We start from the raw sequence: 17,961 nt of genomic DNA on the forward strand, positions 1-17,961 counted from the left end.
GCAGCAGATTCAAAACAAACAATTCTAGGAATAATTAAAAAAGAGATGGAGAATAAGACAGAATACCTCATTGCCTCTGTATAAATCCCTGGTACACCCACATCTTGCATACTGCGTACAGATGTGGTCACCATCACAAAAAAGATACATTAGCACTGGAAAAGGTTCAGAAAAGGGTGATAAAATGATTAGGGGTTTGGAACAGCAACCCCATAAAGAGAAATTAAAAAGACTGGGACTTCCCCCCTTAGAAAAAGAGAATAAGGGGGTATGATAGAAGTCTATAAAATCATTATTGGGGTGCAGAAAGTAAAAAAGTAAAAGTTATTTACTTGTTCCCAGAACATAAGAACTAGGAATCACCAAATGAAATTAATGGGTAGCAGGTTTAACACACAAGGAAGTACTTCACACAATGCACAATTTGAGGATCTTCTTGCCAGAGGATGTTGTGAAGGCCAGGACTTAAACAGGGTTAAAAAAGAGCTAGATTAATGCATGGAGAATAGGTCTATCCAGCTAATAGCAAGGATGGGTAGAAATGGTGTCCTTAGCCTCTGTCAGAAGCTGGGAATGGGCAACGGGTGGGATCACTTGATGATTCCCTGTTCTGTCCATTCTCTCTGGTGGCACCTGGCATTGGCCACTGTTGGAAGACAGGATACTAGGCTAGATGGACCTTTGGTCTGACCCAGAGCACAGTCGATCTTATGTATTAATGATGAACTGAAGCATGACATTGCTACATGAAAAAAAGGACTGCCCTCCAAAAAAAACAGACACACAATCCCCTATAGACACTATGGCTGGTTCATGATTTCACACAAACACTAAACTCAAAAATATTCACATCATTACAACAGTTTAAAAGCATCTTTGACCATCTAAAACAACACAAGCTCAAGTTCCAGATGATGGGCATCTTGAAAATCCCCACTATATATAATCATTAGCAGGGTATCTCATGCTGAATATTTTGTGCACTTTATTTACTCCAGCACAAATTACATACACAGTATTGACAGAACCATAAATACAGTTAGGAAGGCCAGAGCACATACAACATATCTTTGCACATTCTGAAATCAGCATTTGTATTGGCACTAAGGTTTAAAACCAAAAGAATTAAATTAATATAAAAATTAAGCTGGCAATATAATATCCCTGTTTAGAGTATAGATTTTGTACCATGAAAATACCCCTCTGCTCTCAACAACAGGGAGCATAAATTACCCCCTTTCCCTAAAGATAGGCATTTCTTTTAAATGTCAAAAGTGCAGTGATCAAGGGACAAAACTCACATCTTGCAGATTGTGAAATATTCCAAACTTTTAGTTTTATGTCCCCCAATTGAGGCACCCATTAAATTTAATCATAAAAATAAAGCTTTGAAGATATGTGGTATCTAAAAGAAAGATGTTTTATTTATATCACACAGCAAAAATGCTGCATTCAATTTCACAACATGAATGCATATTCCCAATTACCATTACCTTATATCACCTTAACTACACATTTACTTTGAATGGAAAGAATAGCAGCTGAACCTCAGCACTTTTATGTCATACTGACAAATAATGTGAAGATCCTTTGCACCGGAGATCAACTATTACCCAAAATAACAAAAAAAAAAATTCATGAAACAGTCCCAGTCTAGATTTAGTATCAGATGTTCTTCTAAAAGGTTTTCCAAGACTGTGAATAAACAAATTGTTTATTTCTAAAGAAATGAATTATTGTATTAAAAATTTACTTAAAAACTGAGTACACCACAGACTAAAATGCAAATTTGATAAGACATTTGTCACAAAGTGTTCTCTCCAAATCCCCTCCCCCACAATCCCAAACAAAAATGTTACAAACTGGTAGAAGTTTGTGCCAGAAATTTGGATTTTAATACAAAAAAGCATATAACAAGTGTAAAAGAAAAGGACAGAAAATAGTAATAAAGCATCAATTTCTCAGTCTCCTGAATTTCTTTTACCAAAGTTTTTAAGCTATTTGTAAACAGGAATGCAGCTTATATCATTGATATAAATAGGATTTTCCATCATTTGGAGGGCCACTGCCTTAGATGTTGGAAGTACTGGGAAAAAAATATAATGCAGTAATTGGTTTATGTGTTAGCACCAGTACAACTAATTGTGAAGTGTTTTCAGCTTTTGTATATATACACATATGATTTATGAGTAAAATAATTACCTGCGTATCTGGACAGACTGGATAATTACTGCACAGTCCAAAAAGTTTAGAGAAATTGATTTTTAATAATTTAGAAGTTAAAGCAACTGAAAGTGTAGACTCCTACAGCAACTTAGTTTAATAACTGCTGGAAAAGATACTACTACTATAGTAGGTTTTATTGGAGAGTTCCACAATAAAGCAACTTCAGTGGATAATATTTGAATGATGGTCAGTTGTTAGAAGCTAGTGGTTCATTCCTAACGTTCAGCTCGTAGTAATCTATTAATTTCCATTTAAGTCATCTGTAAAAACATAGTTCCAAAAATACATCTATAACTCCGAAGCCCAGAGCTATTTCACCAAAACGATATGCAGAAAGAACCTTTAAAATACTTTTTCATTCAATCTTAGAGGGAAAACTATATTTTAAGTTCCCACATGAGTGGATGCCTCTTTTAAAACCATAAACAAAAATGCTAAATTTAAAATTGTTACAAAAGGCACCGTTAAGCTTGCAAAAGCATTAAGTGCAGTTTTAAAGTTTGTACCAAACAATGAATATATTTAGGATAGGATACAATGTGTATAAAACAGTCATTTTACTCTAATGTGCAACAGCTACCAACACAGCTGTGTTTTATATAATTTAATCCAGTGTCTGTGATGTAAAGGTCCCACAGTTGGATACCAATATACTATGACATCCTATTTACTGTTAAGATTCCTTGAGATACTTCTATGCATGTTACAAAAGCTCATTGAGGTTCTATTTTTTCCTTGCAACGTTGGGGATAGTGTTCTCAACTAGTATAACAACAACCCAACTCTCAAAATCTACATCCCGGGTATTCTGTTTCAAGTTTAGAAACATTTCCACTATCTGATGAAAGGACTAACTTTAAAGAATACTGAGGAATTCAATTATTTTTAATTGTTGCTAAAAAAATAAGTTACTATAACTAGACTGCAGACCGTAAGAATTTGTATTTCAATAAAAACTGTCTCAGTCTTTATTTATCCCATCAATAAGGAAAGGAACCTCCTTCATGAATTTCTGTTTATCTCCAAAATATATCACATTAAATTGGACCATTAACAGATCACTGGCCAACTTAAAATTATTGCTGTTGTGCTTGTGTGTAATTATTAGTAAAAACTGCAAATGGAAAAAGCTTTGGTGAAAAAAAGCTGAGCTTTTATCTTCAGGATTTTTATTTTCAAAGTAACACAAACATAGATAATTAATGTCTACAGTGCTCTTTCCTTAAAACGCTCAATCTCTGATATATTTTTATCATACTCAGAATGCAAAATGATCCATAACAGTTTCTCTGGCTACTCTTCATTTTAGATATTTTTTACTGTTTAAACTGAATTGTTGGCCATAGATGAATTCTTCCCTATTGGGCACTGAGAGTCAAATTCTTATTTGAACAGGAAAGAGAACTCAAGTTAATCTTTCAGTTTTTTAATTTGTTTTTTTCTGTTCAATGAAATATAAATGCTTTAGATTTCTTGAATGAGTTCCCTCTAACCTAGAATTCTATTTATTGATAAGATGCTTCACCGTTATCCAAGTGGGAAAAAATGCATTTGTGGGTTCATTTTTATTATCATATTTGGTCTACAGTCAATAACACCATTTCTTATAGGAATCACTAAATGAAAGGTTCAGATCATGGACTCCTGTTAAAAAGAACCAGGGTATTTATTTTATAATTACTGAACAGAAGTTAGCTTCGCTTACTTCTTGCAAATCACCAGTTATCTGGTACATGAAGTCAAGACTAAGTGAATATTTGTCCTCAAAATGAGGATAAAATAATCAAGGACACTTCCTCATGTCACTTTAGCAATGCTACAATTTTCTTCCTCCACTCTTGAAATGAAAATATAGAGTCCCAGGAAGATGAATCATGTTCTAATGGGCAGGAGGTCCTGACAAATGATGTAGTTTTAACAACAGGATATTGTTGGCATAAGCTGGACTATACCGCCCAGGACTCCCGAGATCTGGAAAAAATGAAGCAGCATTGCCATATTTCCCTGGGCTGCCCATCACTGGACTATTTCTTCTTGGGCTAGAGTACGTTGAACCATTTGGTGGGCCTGCTGAAAGAGGCTGGATCTTGAACCTTCCTTTCAATGCTGGACTTGACCAACTACAGGAAAATAAAAAGAATCACCATATGTATAATATTTCAGAAAATCTTAATGGGGTGAAAAATAGTTTATCAATAGCACCTGTGGGCTTGATGGGGATTCATCAGAAAATTTTCATAGATCAAGAGAGACAGACAGGACACAAAGAAAAACAAGTGAACAGCATATTAAGTCACACAGATATGACACTGGAACTAGCAAATGTCTTTTGCTCCAAAAGGGCTCATTTAAAAAAAATCTGTTTGTGCACATTTGATTGAAACTAAGGCTGTTGATTAATCACAGCTAACTCATGCTATTAACTAAAAAAGTTAATTGTGATTATTCGCAGTTCTAATTGCACTGTTAAAATAGAATATCAATTAACATGGTATTAAATATTTTGGATGATTTCCTATATGGATTTAAATTACAAATCAGAATACAAACTTGTACAAGTGACAACTTGATATTTTTCATTATAAATATCTGCACCTAAAAATGATAAAAGAAATAGATTTTTCATTTCACCTCATACAAATAAGTACTGTAGTATAATCTCTATCATGAAAGTACATATGACAAATGTAGATTTTTTTTGCACTCTATGCCAAAAATATACAAAACAATACAAGTCTCCTCAGTACTACTACTTGTTCAGGAAGTAACTTAATCATATTTGTTTACATTTATGGGAGATAATGTTGCACATTTCTTATCATGGAGCTGAATGACGAGTCGACTATCTGCTTACCACTCCACTTGCTGCCTCTATCAGAAAGAGGCAGTAAGGATGAGGAAGGGAAAAGAAGGTGCTTCAAAGCGGCAGCGCAAGGTGAACCCCAGGATCTGCCACTTTGAAACACTAAATTCAGCCCTCTTTGAAACACTACATTCAGCTGGCCCCAGGCTGCACACGGCATTTAAAAGTGGCAGCTCCACATGGAGCTCAGGGTCAGTGAGGGAAGCCCCAGCTGACCCTGGACTCATGCGGAACTGCTACTTTGAAATGCTGCAGGGAGTACAGGGCCAGCAGGGCACTGCTTGAGTCCCCGCTGGCCCTATGCTCCCTGCAGCACTTTCACCTTTGAAGTATAGCAAAAGCAATGGAAAGCTGTTACACTTCAAAGGCAGAGGTGCCCTTATCGTTCAATCGAATAGTTGATGCAAACTGCATTGAGTATTCGATTAGTCAATTAATATAAATTTAACATCCCAACTTATTACAATGTCACCTGAAAGTGAGAACTGGTGTTGACATGGCACTCTTGTAGCCAGAATTACAAGGTATTTATGTGCCAGATATGCTAAGTATTTGTATTCTCCTTCATGCACTGGCCTCCATTCTAGCACGTCAATGCTGATGATGCTTGCGAAAAAAGTATTAATTAAATTTGTGTCAGAACTTCTTGGGGGAGAATTTTACATCTGCTGTTTTACCAACATCAGTCTCTGACAATGAGCCAGCACGCGTTTGTTTTAAGAACACATTCACAGCAGATTTGACAAAACACAAAGAAGGTACCAATGTGAAATTTCTAAAGACAGCTAAAGCACTAGACCTCAGGTTTAAGAATTGGATGTGCTTTCCAAAATCTTTGAGGAGTTGTGGAACATTCTATCAGAAATCTTAAAAGAACAACACTCCCAAGTGGAAACTATAGAACCCAAAGCACTAGAAAAGAAAATCAACCTCTGCTGGTAGCATGTAATTCAGATGATGAAAACAAACCTGTATTGGTTCACACTGCTTTGGAACAGTAATAGAAATGTAGCCGTGTTAGTCTGGTGTAGCTGAAACAAAAAACAGGACTGTGTAGCACTTTAAAGACTAACAAAATGGTTTAATAGGTGATGAGCTTGTGTGTGCCAGACCCACTTCCTCACATCAAATTGTGGAAGAAAATTGGCACGACCATATATACCAAAGGGATACAATAAAAAAAAAGTGAACACATGAAAAGGACAAATCAAATTTCAGAACAGAAGGGGGATAAGAAGGGGGAGGTAAATGTCTGTGAGCTAATGATATTAGAGGTGATAATTGGGGAAGCTATCTTTGTAATGGGTAAGATAATTAGCATCTTTGTTGAGACCTCGGCATAACATTACAGACATTTACAGGTCTTGCCAATTTTCTTCCACAATTTGATCTGAGGAAGTGGGTCTGGCCCACGAAAGCTCATCACCTAATAAACCATCTTGTTAGTCTTTAAAGTGCTACATAGTCCTGTTTTTTGCTTTGGAACACTGAACAGAACCCATCATCAGCATGGTAGTATGCCCTCTGGAACGGTGGTTGAAACATTAAGGGACATATGAATCCTTACCACATCTCTCATGTAAATATCTAGTGATTCCAGCTACAACTATGCAATGCAAATGCTTGTTCTCACTTTCAGGCAACATTGTAAATGCAAAGCAAACAGCATTATCTCCTGCAAATGTAAATAAACTTGTTTGTCTGAGCAACTGGCTGAAAAAGAACTAGGACTGAATGTATTTGGAGACTATAAAGTTTTACACTTTTATTTTTGAATGCAGTTGTTTTTAGGTACACCTTTAGGTACACATCTCTACATTTGTAAGTTCAGCTCTCAGATAAAGAGATTTCACAACAGTTCTTGTAAAGGGGCGAGACTAGGAATAAGGAAAAGTTATTTACTTGTTCCCACAACACAAGAATTAGTGTTCACCAAATTAAACTGCAGGTTTAAAACAAACAAAAGGAAGTTCTTCACACAATGCACAGTCAACTGATGGAACTTGACAGAGGATGTTATGATGACTAGGACTTTTAACTGGGTTAAAAAAAATAATTAGATAAATTCATGGATGATAGACCATCGATGACTATTAGCCAGATGGGCATGAATGGTATCCCTGGCCTCTAACAGAGGCTAGGAATGGGAAACGGGATGGATCACTTGGATTACCTGTTCTGTTCATTCCCTCGGCACACCCAGCACTGGCCACTATTGGCAGATAGGATACTGGGCTAGACAGACCTTTGTGCTGACTGAGTATGGCTGTTTTTTTTGTCTTTCTGAATTGAAAAATACTATTTCTTTTGGGGTTTTTTACAGAAAATATTTGTAAACAAAAAATATAAAGGGGGAACTGTACAATTTATATTCTGTCTTGTAATTTAAAATCAATATATTTTAAAATGTAGAAAATGTCCACAAATATTTAAATAAATAGAATTCTATTTTTCCCAGTGCAAGTTATCATGATTAATTTTTTTTAATTGCTTGACAGCCTTAATTGAAACATCTGGCCAACTACAATTCAATACACACATAGAGCATGTCTAGACTGTGCAAAATGACCAAAAGAAGATATGCAAATTCCATGAGAATTTGCATATCTTCTTCTAATTGCACTTTTGAAAGCGGACTTTCAAAAATGAAAGTAGTTTAGATGCAACTTAACCCCCCGTCGAAAATCCGTGTAAACCTCCTTTTTTGAGGAAGAGCTGCTTTTCGATGAAGGGGAGAGTGGCTTGCCAAAAAAGCCACATCTTAATTACTTTCACTTTCTGCTTTTGAAAGTGCAATCGGAAGAAGATATGCAAATTCCACAGGACCGTTCCTTGTAGTCTACATGAGCCCATATAGTATGAAGGTATTGAATATACCAAATTGACAGGACCTGCTTATTACCATAATAATTTCTATATCTGATCTAATCACAGGATAAAATTTAGAACTCATAATTACAGGTGGCCTTAGTACCATGAAGTATCAAAGAAATGGCAGGTACACTTTGTTTTCTAAAGCTCAAACTGACTTTTCAACACAACTAGGGGTGTTAAAATTAGATTAATCAACAAAGAAAAAAACTGCAGCCCTGACAGAACTGGGATGGAACCCAGAACTGCTCAGGTCAGCCACTCTCAAGGCAGGGCCACTGTGAGCTGCATGTGTGCTCATGGCTCATGCAGTTCCACTCACAGTCCTCAGCACACTGCATTATACTCAGCACGTGCAGGCTAGGTCACACACAGCAGTTCAGCCGGTGTGTGCCAGCAGCCGGCTGCTGAGCACAGGCAGTGGAGAGGGCTCCGGGTGAGGTGGCGGTGCCAGTGGTGGCTCCGGGACCTGGGCATAAGGTTAGTGGGGAAGAGAAATTGGATTAGAGCATGGGGGAGATGTCTGACTCTGGAGAAGGGAAGGGAAGGGAAGGAGAGAGGAATCGGGTGTGGGAGGGGTTGCGCATGGCGTCCCAGATGCACTTGGTGGTAGCAGCAGTTCTGGCTCTGGGACCCGAGCATAAGGTGGGGGGGAAGAGGGATTGGGTTAGAGCATGGAGGGCAGGTGTCTTGCTCTGGGGAAGGGGATTGACTTGGGGGAGGGGGTGCATGGCATGCTGGCCACTCAGTGCATGCACCCCAACGCCTGGAGGGAGACGAATGTGGCTGTAGCAGTGGCAGCTCTGCCTCCGGGACCTGAGAATTAGGTTGGTGGGGAAGCGGATTGGGTTAGAGGGGGAGGCGGTGTCTGGCTCTGGGGAAGGGGATTGGGTTGGGGGATGTGTGCCTGGCTAAGGGGAGGGGGATTGGGTTAGAACGGGGGAGGGGGGAGGTGCCGGGAGAGGAGAGGGGAGGGGAGGGGAGCGAAGGGGAGAGCAGCCAGCGCGCTTCCTGAGACCCAGGATCCCCAGGTACTGGCCCCAGCTGTGAATGTCCTCTTCCCACTGGAAAATCCTCCCCCTCCCCCCTCACATGTACCTTGTCTAAGCACCCACCAGCACCCTGTCTCCTGCCCCCAACAGCACAGTTGGGGCCACATTAGTGAGGCTTGGGGTTTTTTGGAGTGGTTCGTGTTTTGCATCACACTTGTGTGGCCCCAACTGACTTTTCTGTGGGTCAGTGACCCCTGACTTAAAACAGATTCCCCACCCCTCTCATAAATAAAGACAATGCTGAAACATTTTGTGTTTGACATAATATTTTATTTAAAAACGAAGCCTGGCTATCAAGCCCCCAGTTGGCCACAGCATCATAACACTCCTGCACACCCACCCCAAAACCTAAGCCTATCATACACTGGAACCCCCTGTCCTCAGCCTTTCACATCCCCAAACTCCTGCACTCCCACATCCCCAGTTTTCTGCCACAACACTCCTGCACCATCCACACACTGCAAATCTGTGTCCTGAGCCCATTGTACTCCCAGCCTCCCTGCCCTGAGCCCCTCACACACTCCAGCCCAAACTCCTGCATTCTCACAGCCACAAGCCTGTGGCTTGCTCAGCACCCCAAAGCTTCACCAGACCCCAACACTCTCCAGTCAGGATCCCCCTCCCTGAGCCAGCAGGAATGACACTTTCATCGTGAGCATGTGCAAGTCACAAGTTGCTAACGGCTCAAAGGGAGGACGAGTTACCGTGTCTAGTACCAGGGCTAAGTCCCACGGCTCCGGTGGAATTGTGTAGGTTGGGTACAGATTCCCGAGCCCCTTTAGGAATCTTTTAACTAACGAGTGAGCGAACAGCGAGTGACCGTCAATGGGAGGACGGAAGGCAGAGACTGCTGTCAAGTGAACTTTCAGCAAAGCATTTGCTAACCCCTCCATCTTTAGGTGGAGGATGTAATCCAAAGCTTGCTGCACCGGCAAAGAGAGAGGGTTAAAGTTCCTCTCCAGACACCACGTTTGGAACTGATGCCATTTGTAGAGGTAGGTTTTGCGAGTGCTATGGTGTCTGCTGTTTATCAGTACATGTTTTCCTGCCTGAGAGCAGGTCACTTCTGGTGGTTGGAGCCAGTTAGGAGCCACACGGTGAGGTGCATGGGGTTGATGTCCAGATGCACCATCGTACCGTGCTGTTGAGACAGCAAATTGATCTGTAACGGCAGTTGTCGTGGTTGAGCACCCGACATTCTCGACAAGTATGTCGGGGCCAAAAAGGTGCTATGAAAATCACCGCCGTGCCCTCCATCACTATCTTCTCCAGCGCCCTCGGAATGAGAGGAAGAGGAGGAAACGCATAGAGTAGCTGGTGAAGACCCCAATCGAGTAGGAAAACATCTCCCAAGGAATTAATGCCGACGCCCGCTTGCAAACAATAACGATGACACTTTTTGTTGTGACGCGTGGCAAAGAGGTCTATACTCGGGAACCCCCAGAGATGGAAAAGATCTCAAACAACTTCGTTGTGTAACTCCCACTCGTGCTAAGGAAGGAAGTGTCTGCCGAGGGCATCAGCGATGATATTGTCCTTGCCGGGAAGGTATGATGCGGTAAGGGTTATATGGTGACGGATTGCCCAGTTCCACAGCTGTATAGCCTCCACGCAAAGGGGGCGTGAACGTGCACCGCCTTCCCTGTTGATATAGTACACCATGCATATATTGTCAGTGAGAATGTGGACTGTAAGACCTCGGATCCTGCGGAGGAAGTGCCTGCATGCATTGGATACAGCTCGCAACTCAAGGAAATTTATGTGCTGAAGGGATTCCTATGGCGTACAGAGCCCCTGAACTCGATGTTCTTGTAAATGGGCCCCCAGCCAATCAAGGAAGCATCCGTTGTGATCTGCACTGAGGGCCTTTGTCCGTGGAAGAGCACCCGATAGCAAATTTTTGGGATTGTTCCACCATGTTAGCGAAGTCCTGATGTGTTTGGGAATAGATACTGTTTTGCCCATGCTGTGTACCCTTGGTGTGTAAACAGTGAAAAGCCAATGCTGGAGGCTGTGCAGGTGAAGTCTTGCATGTGACACCACGTATGTGGTGGCAGCCATATGTCCGAGCAGCTGTAGTCATGTAAGTATGCAGGATCTGGGAGCAACTGACACAGTCTGAATCAAATCCCGAATCAACTCGAACCTTGCTGTGGGTAAGTATACTCTTGCACTCAGTGCATCGAGCCTCACGCCGATAAATTCAAAGTCCTGACTTGGTGTCAGGGACAATTTGCTGAAGTTGATTATGAGGCCCAACATCTCGAACACTGTCATGGTGGTGGTCACTGCCCATGTAGCCTCTTCGCAAGTAGGGGCCTTCAATAAGCAATCGTCGAGATACGGGAAGATCGTGATATTGAGGCGTCAAAGGTAAGCAGCTACCACCGCTAGAGTTTTGAAAAACACTCATGGCGCTGCTGACGGACCTAAGGGTAACACTCGGTATTGGTAATGATCTGAACCCACTACAAAACGAAGGAATCGCCTGTGGGCCGGATGAATTGCTATATGGAAATAGGCATCCTACAAGTCGAGGGACGTGAATCAATTTCCTTTGTCGAGAGCCGGAATGATAGAGGCTAACATGACCATCTTGAATTTCTGTTTCCGCAGATGATGATTGAGTCGACGTAGGTCCAGGATAGGCCTCCAACCCTCTGACTTCTTCTGGGTGAGGAAGTACCGAAAATAGAAATCTCTCCCCAAAACTGAATGGGTACCCTCTCCACTGCTCCTATAGTAAGTAGTCGAGACACCTCTTGCTGTAGAAGAATCTCGTGAGAGGGGTCCCTGAAAAAGGACAGGAAGGGTGGGGAGCAGGGAGGGATTGAGTTGACAGCTCCCGACAAAGGGGTGATGTGCAGTCACTCGACTGACCCATCAAACTTGCTGCTGACCCTGTTGGTGGCTGGACGCCTTGCTAGGTTGTTGTCTTAGTTTCTGTTGGCATTGTCTTGGCCTCTGCTACTCATATGGTTTGGCAGGGAATGTCGCGTAAGAGAAGGGTCTCTGACTGTTATAGGGCGTATACCTCTTACGCTTATACAGAGGTGTACACATCCTAAGCATTCTCAGTGTCGTACGGGAGTCTTTGACTGAGTGGAACACCTGATCAGTGGATTGGGCAAAGAGTGACTGACGATCAAAGGGTAAGTCTTCTACCTTGTTCAACAACTCTTTCGGGGCAGCAGCTTGGTGTAATCAGGATGTACGACGCATGACTACAGCAGTAGCTGTGGCTCTAGCTGCTGCATCAGCTGTGTCCAGGGCAATCTGCAGTGCTGTTCTAGCCGCTGTGTAGTTGTTAGTTGGTAAGGAAGCAGCTGGAGTCTGCCATATATCGTTGGCGATCTCCAGGACAGCCTCATCAAAGGAGAGAGCCAGTTTCGATTTTTGTGAAGACTGTAAGTTCTTTAGCGAGGGGTGTTGCTTTTGCTGTATGTCCGTAGTTTGAATGCCCTGAGATTGAGCAACCCTCGTAAAGAGCTCTTGAAATTGCTTATGATCTTCCGTGGGAGATAGCTCTCCAAGGAAGACAGCGTCGTCCAGTGATGATGATGAATGGTTGGCCGGAGACTCAGGGGTTTGTGGTTCTCTGTTCGGGGTACAATTGTCCTCATGCTCATAGTGATTAGAAATTGAGATTGCGTCCTCCGTAGGCACTGGTGGAACTGTCGGCGAGGGTGCATGAAGTGGAGACACTGGACGAGTGGATTGTGGAGATCACGAATGTGGGCATCGTGTGCTATGAGAAGGGAGACAGTCATCATAGTAATGGTCATATCTCTGATGGTGAGTTGGGGAGCGTCTTGGAGAGTAGCCTCTGGACGCATTGCATCGATGTGAATATCCTGAGCTTCTTGAGGATCTTGGTGAGACAGATCTAACAGAAAAATGAGATGGAGAACGAGAATAGCAAGAGTAGTGAAAGCGGTAGTGATGGTATGATGGCGATGATGAAGTGATCTATGGTAGTGATCCCTGGTGGAGACATAACGAGGAGCGTGATGGTTGTACAAGCAAGATGAAGCTGGTGACCAGGGTCTCGGGGAGAACCCAGCTCGGTCTGGCGTGAGGGAATGGGTCCGAACACGTCTTGACTTGAATAGTGCGTTAGTCAGCACTGAAGAATCAAGAGGGGAAGATGGTGCCGTTTAAAGTTGGGTGGCCCCAGTTGAATAGCTGCCATGAGGATGAGTCAGTGGTGCCACAGGAGCTAAAAGCTGTGCCAGTGCCGGAGGAGGCTGCAGTGCAGAGAGCTGCGTGACACCGATGCTTGCCTGCGGTGCCTGAGTCGGCGCTGTTGCTTGCGGCACCGTGGAGAGTGTAGTCACAGCAGCCGGCCCCGCAGGCGTGGGTGTTGGTAGGGCTGTAGTTGTGTGTGCATGCGCAGAATAAGCAGGTACCGGGGCCGCCATTGGCTGTTAGAGCCGTTGCCGGTGCCGATTCCGCCCGTAGCCCATTGCAAGGAGCCAGCATTCGGTCTTTGTGATGAGCAAGGCTTAGGGCTGAGGCACTGCGGCCCTTGCCCATCTTCTCCGTTGGGTGCCTCGGCAAGAAGCCAGAGGTGCCTGGTCTGTCTCCCATGCTCCTTCGCTGCGGTAGTTCAGCCGGTTTGTGGAGCTCCTTTGTGGGTGAATGAGCTGCATGAGTCCCGGAGGCAATGGAGGATGGCTTGCTCACATCAGTCTGGAGGGCTTTATTGAATAAAATTACTCTCAGTTGCATTTTACGATCGCGCCTGGCACGCGCTGTCAGTTTCATACAATGCGAGCACTTCATTGGGATGTGCCTGTCCCCCAGACATTTAACACAGCGTGAGTGCTCATCAGATGCGGGCATGGCATCTTGACACTGAACATTTCTTGAAGCCAGGCATGGTCTTTGCAAGTTGCAAACAACAAGAAAACAGCTTTTTTTTTTTTTTTAAGTTAAGGCTACTGAACACCAACTATAAGATTAGGACAGGAAAACAAAGATTTTGAAAACTAACTAGACTAACTATTAACAACTACACTAACTACAAGTGGCAATTAAAGTCTCTAAAGTAAAAATCCCTTTTTCTCCTCAGGCTGGAGAGGGAGAACATCCTAGGTCCATCTGCAGCCGCGGACGGTTGAAAGGAAACAGATGAACCAGCCCGTGCTCAGCTGTAACGGCTCGAACAGTGTGAGACAGCAGGAGCGCATGCGTGGGCCGGCAGGGCTACTGCTAAGGAAGTTTCTCCGTTTGTGGTGCCGGGATGAGCCCAGCACCTCGAGTGGAGCACCCTCAGAGACACTACTCGACGAAGAAGCGGGAGCTCCACAGGCTGGAGCTGTGCAATTTCACTAGTCAGTTAACCTAATGTTTGGCCTGTTAACTGATTAACCAGGATTTTAACATCCCTAATTCTATCATATCTAAAGAATCTCATTTGACAATATATTTTTCTACCAGAAAGAGATGTTGAACTATATGAACACTAACAGCCTTAAAAAAAGGGTAATGAAAGGGTTTAACATACCCTACATTTTTAGAAAGCTACAAAAATATGTTTAGATTCATTTGCATGCATAGATACTGAAAACTCTTTTCTTACTTGTCCAGACCTGTACTGACAGGCCGTTTTTCTTGCCAAACTCTGACACAGAGAATACTTAATCAGAGTAAGATTCTGTATTCACTGTCTCTGGTCTAGATGTTGCTGGCACTGGCACCAGCAACACCTGAAATGGAAACAGAGCCAACGTTGGTTTTGCCAAGTAAATGAAAAAACACTGATTTCCAAATATTATGTACATTAAGAACTAACTTTGACCTGGCAATGTACAAAAGAGAACATAGCTCTGCTCTTTGCCGTTAACAGAGCCCTGGATCTGGCTCCCGAGGCCCACAGTTCCCCCAACCCCAGCACTGGGGAACCCATGCTAAAGCTCCAGCCCCTCCAGTACCCTTTCCCCCTATGGGGCTGGAGCACACAAAATCTACTAGCCTGAACCTCCAACTAGGCTCTGGTATGTCAGGGGAATGTGGGGAGGGGAGCCGTGTCAGTGAGAATTTGGGTTACTTGGGTTTTTGGGGGGGGGTTTTTGCTTCTCACTTGTGTGTGGCCCCAACCCAAAAAAGGTTCTTAAGAACTAATAGTCTTTAAAAATGCTTTATTATGTAAATATATTGTAATAAGTTTAAACACTTAATATTGATTTAGGATTTTAAAACACACCTTTAAAATCAAGTGTGCACAATAAGAATAAAAAGGTCCTACAGAATAGATCATCTTCAAAGAAAGGATTCACAAAAGTTAAGAAGCTGATTGCTCAACCCAGACACCTGAAAGTTTACTAAAAACCAGGCAGGACTTCTTCAGCTTGACTGAAGTGTGACATTCACTTGTGAATAGCTTATTTTTACAATTGCCATTGCTGAGACTTTTATTGCAAGAGGGAGGGTGTGTTTGAAAAGTGACAACAGGTCACATCATGAGACAACATAGACCAATTTCTACTCTAATTACAGAAATACCTTCATGACATAAAAATCCTTTAAAGAAAAAAAAGCCATTCCTTTATTGCAGTATACCATTTCTACTCTGAGATCAAAGGGGATTAATGCAAATCTTATGATCTTAGAAAATGGGCGAGGAAAGAGTTCTTCTTAGCTTATGCCATATTCTTATCTTTCTTCTTCCCAAATAACTACAGCCAGCAGGCAGCTTCTCTCCCTATCTTTATTTTATCCTTTTGTGCTCCTCGCTCCTTCTCTGCTGCTTCAGCTCTTCTCCCAAAGTTTCTCACTCAAATCAAAATTGCACCATCATTAGCTTCCTGGCTGTTGCATGTTCTCACTCCCATTCTTGACTTTTCTAAGAAGTATTTGTGCTTTTATGCTCGGTTCCAATATAGTACGTTAAATTATATTGGTCCCCACCCCCAGTCTTGGGTGCAGCAGGACTGTCAACACTGGTTGACCCATAAAAGGAGCCAGCTTCAGGAACCCCAATGGGTTTTTTTTACATAATATTTTGAGAGTATTTCAGTGATAAAACTTCCATATTATATAGGAATCCCATTTTCAGCAGTCTTATTCAAATGAACTTAAAGGTGACTATATCAAGGCAAAAGGGGGGGGAAAAAAGAGAAGAAAACAGGAGTCGGCATGGCACACAGGGCACTGGACTGTGTTCTATTCTTAGTTCTGCCTCTGACCTGCTGCATAGATTTAAGCAAGTCATTTCCCTATGCTTTAACCTTCCTATTTAGTTTGTCCTATATAGGTAAGTTGTGGGATCTTGGGGACATGGGACTTTGCTCTACTATACATTTGCATATCTATCAAATGGGACTTTGTCTTGTCTGAGGCCTCTGAGAATTACTAAAATATAAAAAGTCTTCACTATTACCATTTTGCCCTCTCATGAAAAATCTTAATGTGACTTTGAAGCATCAACTACATTTCATAGTAAAATTTGTAACCTCATACCACATGCGTAGTCATGCTCAGAAATACCTACTGTTCAGATTGCTAGCCTAGCAAAATTTAAGTACCATTTTTCAAGACGACCATTGAGAGTATTTCCATAACCTATCCGCACACCAACCCCCTCTGCAGATATCAAAACCTGTATCTACTATGGCAGGTGAGGGAGGGTAACAATGTCTAAAGACATCTAGATAAATTTAATCTAAAAGTAAAAATTTTCTATATAGCACCTTGCATAATCTAGATATTCCAAATCATTTCTATTATGTTGTTATATTGCACCCATGATTATGAATTAGAAACCGGTACTAAGCCAGGGGAGCATGCCACATGGAGGGAGCAGCCAGCTGTTCAAAATAGGGTATGGGTGTGGGGGAGTGCGCATGAAGTCTCTTGCCCCCCAGGGATGCTCAGCTCTGAACAGCACATGGAGGGAACCCATGTGGCTGGGAGTGGGTAGGAGCCACCTAAGGCTCCTGGCTAGAGCCTGCCTCCAGCACCTAAGCGCCTGTCTCTTGCACCCCACTCTCTCCCTCTTATCTCTCTGCCCCAGGTCATCACCCCCCTCTTGCCCTAAGTCACCACCCAAATCTCATGCACACTGTCCCAGATCACAATTCCCTTCCAGATGCTGCACCCCCTTCTATAATCCTCCCCCAACTCAAAATTCACTACTACACCCCTACTCCCTCCCAGACCCAGCATCCTAAGCCCCTGCCCAAGGTCACAATCCCCCATTTCACATGAACTCCTGAGACCTCACACTGTCTCCTGCACCTCAATCCCCAACTCTGAGCTCCCTTCTGCACGTAACCTCCAACCCTAATGCTGCACCCACTCCACAGAGAAGGGCAGTCCCAGACCACTTTCCAAAATCTTGGAGTGGGCCCCGATCAAAAATTATTGCCCACTCCTGAACTAAGCAAATGTGGCCACTATTATATGTTGAGTATTAACAGAGCAGTTAGCATTATGAGACTGGCTAGTACAGCAAAATCAATTTTGATAATCTTGTAATCTGCATGTTTTACCTGAATAGCCTTCTAAGGTATGGTAAAGCAACTTGGCTTTGATATCCAGTCTTTAACATGGTAGCACCAGTAAGCAGAGTTATGTCAGCAATGGGTATAAGCCCAAAAATTTGGTTAAAATACATTAGATGTTATAGAATCTAATACTTACCTTTGCCTGTCAGAAGTAGCATAGGATTGTACCGCATTCTTCCATTTGTAAGTAATAGGGTATTTCTGTGGATCAATCTCTACTCCTTCTACAGCTGCTAGGACATCACTATCCAGCTTTGATGGCTGTTCCCTAAAATACAAATGGAACTAGATGAAAACAGTTAAAATTTTTAGACAAGATAATGTCTTATCTAATAGAAAGGTTCATAATCAAGAACAAGCCTGCTTGATGCATAGGAGCTAGCTCATAGACTGAGGAATCTGTTTGAATCCTTAGTACTGTAAGAAAACTGCAGATCTC

General features: G+C 42.5%; 1 protein-coding gene across 3 annotated transcripts in view; it reads right to left on the reverse strand.

Annotated features, from left to right (window-relative positions):
* Window positions 1-968: 968 nt before the first annotated feature.
* ANKLE2 (ankyrin repeat and LEM domain containing 2) overlaps window positions 969-17,961 on the reverse strand; it is a 64,030-nt gene continuing 47,037 nt past the window's right edge. For all 3 annotated transcript variants that reach the window (XM_075898360.2, XM_089775272.1, XM_075898359.2), the window contains 2 exons: window positions 17,659-17,790; window positions 969-4,346 (listed from right to left, as the gene is read on the reverse strand). In XM_075898360.2, the coding sequence (XP_075754475.2) occupies window positions 4,106-4,346; window positions 17,659-17,790 (373 nt within the window). In that variant the 3' untranslated portion in view covers window positions 969-4,105. The remainder of the gene's footprint in view (window positions 4,347-17,658; window positions 17,791-17,961) is intronic.

The sequence above is a fragment of the Pelodiscus sinensis genome, chromosome Z (assembly GCF_052426305.1).
Source record: "Pelodiscus sinensis isolate ZL-2025 chromosome Z, ASM5242630v1, whole genome shotgun sequence".
Classification (NCBI taxonomy): Eukaryota; Metazoa; Chordata; order Testudines; family Trionychidae; genus Pelodiscus; species Pelodiscus sinensis.